This window comes from Xiphophorus hellerii, chromosome 14, assembly GCF_003331165.1.
Source record: "Xiphophorus hellerii strain 12219 chromosome 14, Xiphophorus_hellerii-4.1, whole genome shotgun sequence".
Classification (NCBI taxonomy): domain Eukaryota; kingdom Metazoa; phylum Chordata; class Actinopteri; order Cyprinodontiformes; family Poeciliidae; genus Xiphophorus; species Xiphophorus hellerii.
Genome location: NC_045685.1, coordinates 29,159,289 through 29,170,190, shown reverse-complemented (window position 1 = coordinate 29,170,190; position 10,902 = coordinate 29,159,289). Strand labels below are relative to the sequence as shown.

General features: G+C 41.7%; 2 protein-coding genes across 2 annotated transcripts; one reads left to right on the top strand and one right to left on the bottom strand.

Annotated features, from left to right (window-relative positions):
• Positions 1-412: 412 nt before the first annotated feature.
• On the bottom strand, positions 413-6,141 carry LOC116732268 (H-2 class II histocompatibility antigen, E-S beta chain-like). The gene is made up of 6 exons (XM_032582324.1): positions 6,022-6,141; positions 5,266-5,538; positions 4,338-4,551; positions 4,126-4,193; positions 2,389-2,502; positions 413-655 (listed from the first exon to the last, which is right to left on the bottom strand). The coding sequence occupies exons 1-6, from the start codon at positions 6,074-6,076 to the stop codon at positions 630-632; spliced, it is 750 nt and encodes a 249-aa protein (XP_032438215.1). The 5' UTR covers positions 6,077-6,141; the 3' UTR covers positions 413-629.
• Positions 6,142-6,572: 431 nt separating this feature from the next.
• LOC116732270 (H-2 class II histocompatibility antigen, A-U alpha chain-like) lies at positions 6,573-10,353 on the top strand. The gene is made up of 4 exons (XM_032582326.1): positions 6,573-6,760; positions 6,866-7,114; positions 9,442-9,726; positions 9,844-10,353. The coding sequence occupies exons 1-4, from the start codon at positions 6,697-6,699 to the stop codon at positions 9,969-9,971; spliced, it is 726 nt and encodes a 241-aa protein (XP_032438217.1). The 5' UTR covers positions 6,573-6,696; the 3' UTR covers positions 9,972-10,353.
• Positions 10,354-10,902: the final 549 nt, after the last annotated feature.

The following is a 10,902-nucleotide window of genomic DNA, read 5'->3' as shown; positions in this document are numbered from 1 at the left end:
TGGACGGCGCCATGAGGCTGCAGAACAGAACCAGGAGGAAACAGAACCTCCATGATGAGAATCTCAGTCGGTCCGTCTAACTCACCTGGATCCATTGGTTCTGACTCAGAACCATCAGAACCCTTTGATAAAACCGGGTCGGGTCTCTGACATCAGAACCGGGTCACCAGTTCATGCTGCAGCTGCAGAGTTCAGCCAGCAGGGGGCAGCACCGCCTTCAGAACCTGGTTCTGTCTGAACTCTGGTTCTTCTTCAGATCCAAACTGGATCTCAGAACCAGAGAAGTTCTGGTTCTGATCCAGTCTGGGTCGCTCACAGTGCCACCGTCAGGGTTAAAGTGTTACTGCTGGTTTAACTGGATCAGAACCGGGCCTGCTGGTTCTGGTCCAGTTTATAAAGACATTAGAGGTTCTGATGGTTTATTGATTTTATTTCAGGTCCAAACATCAAAGATTAAAATCTGATTATTGATGAAGATGATTAGAGGAAGATGAAGAGAAGCAGCCGGGCCACCAGAACCAGAACCGACCCACATGGAGAACTGGAACCTCCTCTGGTTCTGGTTCTGGATCAGATGGTCCAGTTCAGCAGGAAGCAGGTAGAACCGGAACCAGAACCTCCATCCAAGCTCAGCTGGTCGGAACCAGAATACGACCTGGAAGAGAAACAATGGACCGGGTCAGAACCTGATACTGGTACTGGATGTAGAACTGGGTCAGACTGGATCTGATCTTTATTTAAACCAGTTCTCTACTGGTTCTGTTCAGGTTCTGCTCTAAATGATCCAGAACTTGTTTTTGTGTTTCTGCTCTCAGGCCCGGTCCAAAGCCCAGCGCCTTATGAAGAGTGGCTCAGTCAAAGTCTCATCAGGGGTCAGAGGTCGTCACTGTTTCAACATCCTGCTGCTAAAAACGACCAATCAGATTCTTTTATTCTGTAAATTTATTTCTGCTTTTAGTTTTTGCTGCAGAAAAATGTTTGATTTATTAAATACAGAAAATTTTATATAATCATGTTTAGTGAAACGTGATTATTTTCATAATTTACTTTTGAAAACTGATTTATTTTTATTTTTGCCACAGATGGATCTCTGTGAACTTTACCATATTTTCAAGATGTAAAAAAATTCACATTAAAATGTTCTAATAATTAATTTATCAGTTTATTTGACTCATTTTTACTGTTTTATGTTTTATAAAAGCATAAAGTGGAGATGATAACAAAGGTCAAGTTCAGGACAAACATATATAATATATAGAAAATAATAAAAATAAAAAGACTAATGGATCAAAAATGTTATTTTTAAAACAAACTATGAATTTTGTGACTTTATGAACCAAAAATGTTCCAATAAATTCATCAGTTTTTTCTCCTCTAGTCTGAGAAAAACAATATTTATTTAAAAATCATGATGATAAAACCAAACCCCTTCCTTTACCACTCCAACAAAATATTGGAATATTAATTTCATAATCATATATAAAGTTTTTCCCAGGTGATTTTCTGCAAAACAAACTAAAAATAAATATCAATTCCTGCATTTTGACAGATTTTGAGACAATAAACATTTTTAAATTGCGACTTTATTAAAGTTTTTAGAAAGTTTTCTAAAAACTTTTTTTGTACAAGTGGATGTTGTAGAATAAATTATTCAATATTTAAGTTTTAATATAATTTGGTTTAGTAACAGGATGAAGAGTTAAATTATGAAATATTTAATCCTCTGGCCTCCATTTTAATGTGAAATTATTTATTTTAGAGATTATTTAAATAAAATCATAAAAGCCCAATTTTTATTCCAACATGTTAAAATCTTAATTTAATGTTTGAAATTTGTTTTTATTTCTGACATTTTGTTTTATTTTCCTCAGTTTGATTATTATTTTTATTTATTATTTTTTCTGCTCAGTTAATCAAATAAAACTTTTTATTACTAATGTTTCCATGATATTTGATATAAATTTTCTATAAAATGGGAAAAACAACAAAACATTTCCATGAATCAAAACACCAGCAATGAATTGTGGGTAATTCACTGAAGTCTGTAAAAATACAAACTTTGCTTAAAGGGGAAATAGAACCTAAAATGGACGAAGGGAGGATGAGGAGGATGAAGAGACGCACTGTGACCTTTAACCTCCAACATGAACAGGGAGGGAGAGGATTTGGACCGGGCCTAAAGTGTTCTGGTTCTATAAAGACCAGAAGTATCTAAACTTGCTTTAAACTGGTTCTGACCTTTGACCTCTTTCATTAAATGAATGCAGCTGGTTTTAAATCGTCTCTAAAAACATCTGAACTGGTCTGAATTAATTCTGTACTGGTTCTGTTGTGGTTCTGGTCCTATCCAGGTTCTGGTTCTGAATGTGTCCTGGTTCTGGTTCTGACCTTTGACCTTCCTCTTGTAGTAGATGAATCCAGCCAGAGACAAAATCAGACCCAGGATCAGTCCTGAAGCTCCGATGGCCAGTTTGTTCCTCTCTGACTCTGGCATGGACGGGTCTGGAGGGACAGAGAGGAAGAGGAGGGAGGAAGAGGAGGGAGAGGAAGAGGAGGGGAGGAGGGGGAGGGAGAGGAGGGGGAGGGAGAGGAAGAGGAGGGGGAGGAAGAGGAGGGGGAGGAAGAGGAAGGGGAGGAAGAGGAAGGGGAGGAAGAGGAAGGGGAGGAAGAGGAGGGGGAGGAGGGGGAGGGAGAGGAAGAGGAGGGAGAGGAAGAGGAGGGGGAGGAAGAGGAGGGGGAGGAAGAGGAAGGGGAGGAAGAGGAGGGGGAGGAAGAGGAGGGAGAGGAAGAGGAGGGGGAGGAGGGGGAGGGAGAGGAGGGGAAGGGGAGAGGAAGAGGAGGAGAGGAAGAGGAGGGAGAGGGAGAGGAAGGGAGGAAGAGGAGGGGGAGGAGGGGGGGAGGGAGAGGAGGGGGAGGGAGAGGAAGAGGAGGGGGAGGAAGAGGAGGGGGAGGAGGAGGAGAGGAAGAGGACAGAGAGGAAGAGGAGGAAGAGGAGGGAGAGGAAGAGGAGGGGGAGGGAGAGGAGGAAGAGGAAGAGGAAGGGAGGAAGAGGAGGGGGAGGAGGGGGGAGGGAGAGGAGGGGGAGGGAGAGGAAGAGGAGGGGGAGGGAAGAGGAGGGAGGAGGAAGAGGAAGGGGAGGAAGAGGAAGGGAGGAAGAGGAAGGGGAGGAAGAGGAGGGGGAGGAGGGGGAGGGAGAGGAAGAGGAGGGGAGAGGAAGAGGAGGGGGAGGAGAGGAGGGGGAGGAAGAGGAAGGGGAGGAAGCGGAGGGGGAGGAAGAGGAGGGAGAGGAAGAGGAAGGGGGAGAGGGGGAGGGAGAGGAGGGGAAGGGGAGAGGAAGAGGAGGAGAGGAAGAGGAGGGAGAGGGAGAGGAAGAGGAGAGGAAGAGGAGGGAGGAAGGAGACGGAGAGGAAGAGGAGGGGGAGGGAGAGGAAGAGGAGGGGGAGGGAGAGGAAGAGGAGGAGGAGGAGAGGAAGAGGACAGAGAGGAAGAGGAGGAAGAGGAGGGAGAGGAAGAGGAGGGGGAGGGAGAGGAGGAAGAGGAAGAGGAGGAGCAGGGAGAGGAAGAGGAGGAGGAGGGGGAGGAAGAGGAAGGGGAGGAAGAGGAGGGGGAGGAAGAGGAAGGGGAGGAAGAGGAGGGGAGGAGGGGGAGGGAGAGGAAGAGGAGGGGGAGGAAGAGGAGGGGGAGGAGGGGAAGGGAGAGGAGGGGGAGGGAGAGGAAGGGGAGAGGAAGAGGAGGAGAGGAAGAGGAGGGAGAGGGAGAGGAAGAGGAGAGGAAGAGGAGGGAGGAAGGAGAGGGGGAGGGAGAGGAAGAGGAGGGGGAGGGAGAGGAAGAGGAGGAGGAGGAGGAGAGGAAGAGGACAGAGAGGAAGAGGAGGAAGAGGAGGGAGAGGAGGAAGAGGAAGAGGAGGGGGAGGGAGAGGAGGAAGAGGAAGAGGAGGGAGAGGAAGAGGAGGAGCAGGGAGAGGAAGAGGAGGAGGAGGGGGAGGAAGAGGAGGGAGAGGAAGAGGAGGGAGAGGAAGAGGAGGAGGGAGAGGAAGAGGAAGAGGAGGACATGGAGGAAGGTAGCAACATGTCAGGACTTGTTATCTCAGCTGTTCCGTCTCCAGGTCTCTCTAGTCCTTCTTACCCCAGTCGGTGATCAGAGGTTCCTTCAGGCTGACATGTTCCACCCTGCAGGAGATCCGCTCTGCAGACCTGGAGACACGAACAGAACCGGGTCAGAACCAAAAGAACCGGGTCAGAACCAGCAGGAAACTGGGTCAGACTTCAGAGGTTCTGGTCCCAGTTGTCTCAGAGGTTTTAGTTTTGGTTCTGGTTCTGGTTCTGATTGTGACCCACCTGGGCGTGTACTCCAGCTGGGAGTGGACCTGGTAGTACCAGTCTCCGTCCTCCATCTCGTCAGTGGTGGTGACGTCTGATGTCACTTCCTGTCCGTCTCTCAGCCACTGAACTTTGATGGTTTTAGGATAGAAATCATAAACTCTGCAGACCAGCATGGAGGGGTGGTGGCCAGCAGGGGGCGTAGTGGAGTACAGTCTGACGGTGGGAGCCACTGGGAGATCAATAACAGGTTATTGGTTCATTATTGAGGTCTGATCAGGAATCCATAACTGATCCCTGGATGTAACAGGAATTATTTCTGTTATTATATCAATATTATCATTGATTATTGATGATAAAACCAGTTTAACCAGAACAGAAGCTGCTGGGAGAACTGGAGGGAAATAAAAGTTTAGATCCAAACAATAATTATAATTATTAAATAATTATAATTATAAACAGACCAGAGTTCAGATTAAATAAAGTTATTATTGTAGATAAATCACAGATCATCAATAATAATAATACAGATAGATCTGGATGTTATAGACTGAGTCCATCTAGAACTAGATGGAACTTCTGGTATTTAATTTCTATAGTTTATATTTATGAATTAACAGAAAAATTATTTTCTTTTTCTTTGTTGTTTCCAGATATAAATAAAATGTTTATTATTAATATTTCTATTCATTTAATATTGATGATGAATTTATTACTGTAAAATGTTTAATATTGATTAATTACAGTAGTAAATAGTTTATTAATAAGTTGATCAGCAGTGATTGGATCTGTATTGATCAGCTGATCAGATCAATATTGATCATTTGATGACATCAGAGTTTATTGTTTTATCTAATCAATAATAAATAAACTGATAGATCCAGTTTAATGATCATCAGTCAGAATTGATCAGAGGATCAATCAGGAAATGATCAAATCAACTCACCTGATTTAGTCAGTTTGGTCTGGTACCAGACATCAACGTTGTTTAGACAGTAGGCTTCCTTCTGAGCTTTCATTGCTGATATCTCTGAAGGATCTTTGTTCCATCGTTCTGCGTTCTTCACTCCGTACTCCGTGTATCCAACATATTTTCCCAGGTTGCTGTCAAACCTGGCCCATTCCTTCTTGTTGTAACAGTAGGAGTCGATGAACTGAATGTCGTTCAGATCAGTGGAGTTAAAAACACAACGAACCACTCGAAATTCCATGAATCCATCTGGAACCAGAACAGAACCTCAGTATTGATTTATTACCAGTTATTGATCCTATCATGTGTTCATTTGATCAGATTAATTATCAATTAATACATTTGAATGGACTGAAGTAATGATTAGTATATTAATGATTAATAATTAATCAGAATATTGATCAGTTTATCAGTTATTAATCATTGATTCTCCAGCAGAATTGATCCAGATTAAAATACTATTGATCCAGATATTAGTTATAGTATTGATCAGAGATCAGATTATTGATCCAACCAGATTTACAGATTGATAAAAGGTTAAAGTATTGATCAGTATTGATCAGATTATTGATCCTTATTGCTGTACAGACTGATGCAGTTTAAACCCTGACTATTGATCCATATAATAATTATTGATCAGTGATTATCAGTTACTAGCAGAGTATTGATCATATTAACAGTGATTATCAGTTATTGATCATATTAACAGTGATTATCAGTTATTGATCCTACCTGCAGCGTTGATGGTGATGATGATCAGCAGCCAGCAGAGCAGTGATGAAGCCATGTCTCTCTCTCTCTCCCAGTCAGAGGAACTAACTGGTTCTGATGGGAACTGCAGTAAAAACCAGAGCAGAGTCACATGACCTCTGCATCACTGGTTACCGGGTAGAAAAGACTGAAGCTGAAGATCAGAGAGAGAAACTGGTTCTGGTTCTGGTTCTGGTTCTTTCTCTCCTCTTTCTGTCTGCAGTAACTTTCTAACCCAGGTTCTGTTCTGGTTCTGTTCCAGTACCAGGTCTCTGCTGGTCCAGTGGACCGGTTCTGGTTCTACAGAGAAACTCAATAAAAACTCATTTACTGGAACAACTGGACCTACTGACAGAACAACCCAACTCTGTTCAGAACTGGATCAGAACCGGATCAGAACCAGCAGGTCTGGACAGGATTTAATAGATTTAAAAATGAATAAATGAACAAAGTTTACAAATAAAGACCCATCAGCTGGTTCTGCTGGTTCTACTGGTTTCCTCCAGAACCAGTTCCTGGTCTCCAGCAGCTCAGAGCTCCAGCCTTCCTCTGCCTAGCTCCTGATGACGTCACAGCCCTCCTGCCCTCTGATTGGCTGCTGCCAGCGTTTGGTTCAGCAGCAGCTTCAGTTTCTCTCAGAGTCTCTGAAGCTGACAGATGATGAAGATGATGATGAAGCTGCTCCTCTTCCTCTGTGGGGTCCTCTGGGTCTCTGCTGATGGTGAGTTACACTGGTTCTGACCGGGTCCAAACTGGTTCTGATGGACCCACTGGGTTCTGGAGGTTCTGCTGCAGGTTCTTCATCAGTTTCTCTCTGTGTTTCTAGTTCTACATGAGGACCTTAGTATCGTTGGATGTTCAGACTCTGATGGAGAGGACATGTACACTCTGGATGGAGAAGAGGTTTGGTACGCCGACTTCAAGAAGGGAAAAGGAGTCGAACCTCAACCTCCTTTTGTTGTTCATACGAGCTACAGGGAAGGAGTTTATGAATTTGCTGTGGGTGAACAACAGATCTGCAGATCAAACCTGAAGAACAGTCGTATTGGCATGAAGGACATTCCAGTGGAAAAAGGTAAAGAACAATAATCATTTAAACTGATTTATTATTATTATTGATCAGCTGATTATTTTGTAATAAACTGTTTATTATTAATAAATCATAATAGTTTAATAAATTAAATCCAGTCTGTGAGGAAAAATCATAATGTCTCAAATCTGAGATATGATGTTAATTAAAGATGCTTCAGTTTATTACAGTTTATATTAAACAAATATTATAACTATTAACTGTTTATTAACTATTAATAACACACAGAGTTTTATTAATATATAAAATCAGATATTATAATCTGATTTTATATATTTCAGTTCTATTACACATTTTATTTAATCATTTAATATTAATATCTCAGTCTTCATCTGATTTATAAAATAATTAATATAAGTAAAACTCTTCATTTAATTAACTTTATTCCATCTGACTATCAATAAGTTTGTAAAATTAAGAAATTTAAAATATAAACCAGAAACCAAAAGAAACTAAATAACTAAAATATTCCCACAGAGATTCAGTCAGAGGTAGAGTTATAATATTAGATTAATTAGAAATAAAACAGAAATTTATCGTTTTCATCTTTACATAATTAATAAACAATAACTGTCCTAAACTCCCAGTAAAGACGATGATGGTTACTGGGAACATCCCATAATAGAGAAAAACCAAGCAGGTCGTACTGAAGGTCTGGATCCGGTTCTGATCCAGTTCTGATCCAGTTCCTCTGGAAACTTTTCCATCAGTTTATTTCTAATCTCTAACAGACCTGCTGCTGGTTAGCCCCGCCCCCTGACCAATCAGAGGGCAGCAGCTGGGTAATCAGCCAATAGTGAGTGAGCAGCAGAAACAGATTTAATCCAGATTAAAACTAAACAATGAGAACCCAGAGGAGAGATGGAGCTAAAACTATTTACTACAAATAGAAACAGGCTGAGCAGCCAGAGGTCAAAGGTTAAACTGCTGACACCTTAAAATGTCTGTTTTAACTGGAAGGACAGAAATAAAGTTTATGGTTTCAATGTGTGAATGATTTCACCTTCAAGTATTAATAATTTTTAGTAAAGAACAACAAAACTTTATAAATGTGAAAACCAGAGTTAAACTAAAACTATGACCAGTTTTAGTTTTTAAACTAAAACTATGAACACTTTTGTTTTCTCCTCCTGTTATAGTCAAAGTCTCTGGTGAATCTTCATCATGACTTCAGTCAGGATAGAAACATGATGTTAAATTTAACTGTTTCAAGTTTTAAAAAGTTCATTTAAGTTAAAAATATCTAACTTTAATTAGATATTTTCTATATCTAATTACATGAATGTCATCTGTCATCACTAAACCAAATGAATTAAGTGAAATGAATGTAAATAAATCCATAAGATGAACTTCAGAGTGAAAAATGAACCAGAACCTCCTGTAAATCCAGTAATTATTAATCTGTAATAAACTGATCATCACTAATAAATTCTCATCATTTTGAAGCCAACAGGTTTTATTACATTATTATTGATTATTGATCTGCTGGTAAATCCATATTGTGGAGTTTTTCACAGCAGTGAGAATCAGAAACAGGATCAGAAATCTGGTCAATAGTTTATCTGGGATCAGAGATGATTTATGACAATAAGTTATTGTAATAAATCATCATGTGGATCGTGAGGCTCTGACTGAATGATGGAGATCAAGCTGCTGCTCTCTTTAGACAGAAACAACAATAATCAGAATAAATGAACAAACTCTCAGCTTCACTGGGACAAAACCTGCTGACTGGACAGACGTCCAGAGGACAGACAGACATGGACAACAGGAAGAGACAGAAGGTCTTTGCTGGAGAAGCTGCTTGTTCACACAGTTCTATAGATCCTGAAGCTTTGAGGATCAACTAGAGAATCTATTCTAGAAAATCCACACAGGTGAAAACTAGACATGAACTAGAATGTGACGTTTCTAGAGTCAGTCTATTCCTGAACCACAGATCTAACCTGATGACTGACTGGATGATCAGAGATGGACTTTTCTAGAACCTGTCCTAAAGGCATACATGTTCTAGACTCTGATTTTTATTCAGTTTAGAATAATTAAATATGGACCTTTAGATGAGTTCTGCTGCCAACTGGACCAGAACCACTGGGTTCACTTTGGATCTGTTCCCTCCTCCATAGTTTATCATTTACTGATCTACATTAGAGCAGGTCATCAGTTCTTGTTCTGGTCCTGTGAACATTGTAGACTTTGACTGGTCCACCATCAGACGTCCTGCTCTGAACCATCATGGACCAGTTTCTCCATCTGGTCCTGTTTCTCCATCTGGTCCTGTTCCTCCAGTTACCCTCCTGGTTTCTCCCCAGATGCCCCCTCCGGCCTGGTGATTTACCCCAGAGACGATGTGGAGCTGGGAGAGAAGAACATCCTGGTCTGTCACGTCTCTGGTTTCTATCCGGCTCCGGTCAACGTGTCCTGGACCAGAAACGGTCAGAAAGTGACTGAAGGAACCAGCATCAATATTCCCTTTCCCAGTAAGGACTTGACCTTCACCCAGATCTCCAGGCTGGACTTCGTCCCTCAGATTGGAGACATCTACAGCTGCACAGTGAAGCATCTGGCTCTGAAAGAACCACAGACCAGAACCTGGGGTGAGGAGACTTTGACTAGACCAGAAGCATCAACAGGAACCTTTAATTTAATGATAAACCTGATTAATCCTGATTAAACTAAACATCCAGATGTTTCTTGTCTCTCTGTGTCTCCAGATGTGGAGATGAACAATTCTCAGTCCGGTCCCGGTCCGGCCATCTTCTGTGGAGTCGGTCTGACCATCGGCCTGCTGGGAGTCGCTGTGGGAACTTTCTTCCTGATCAAAGGGAACGAGTGCAGCTGATTGGCTGGAGCTGATTGGTTAAAGCTGATTGGCTGATGGTTTATCAGTGATTTATGTTCAGATTTAAACTGTTTTTTTTTATTCTTCTTCACTTGAATCAGTTTCTTCATCACTGATGTAAATTTAATATAAACTATTTAGAAAGTTTAAAGTTGACTTTAAATCTTCCATTTATAACATTAAACTATTAACTGATGTTTTTATCAGTGAACAGGATCTACTGTCAGTTTGTTTCAGTTAATAAATGATCAATTATTTCTATCAGTTTCTTGTCATTAATCCAGTTCAGTTGGTTTGTTTGTGTCTCCAGAACCAAAAGCAGAACCTCTGGTGTCAGGATGGTTCCATCATCTGATCTCAATAAAAACTTTTATAGTCTGGAGTTTGTCTGATTTATTATAAATAAATTCAGCAGCAGTTTTCTCCTCTGCATGTTTCTAGTTTTCACCATCAGACTGCAGACTGATGGAGCATCGATACGCTGCAGCTGTGTATTGATGCCGTCCACAGGAAGTGAGGAGACTAACTTCCTGTGGTAGGGTGAAACCTGGTCATCTTGGTTCACTGTTGATGTGCCTGGATAACCTGGAGATCATGGTGTGGTGACCTTTGACCTGCAGCACTGACCTTCCTGCATCAGCAGGTTCTGGTTCTGGAGTGAAGAGCAGCAACAGCAGACAGTAGATCTACAGTAGATCTACAGTAGATCTACAGTAGATCTACTGTAGATCTACTGTAGATCTACTGTAGATCTACTGTAGATCTACTGTAGATCTACTGTAGATCTACTGTAGATCTACAGTAGATCTACAGAAGCTGGAAGGTTGTTTTCAGCCTGAGTGATGACAGTTATGGACGGGTCACTGGGTTCTGCTCCATTTCCTGTTGCCTCATGGTGCCGGTGATGTTCAATGGACTGGTAGGTTCTCAG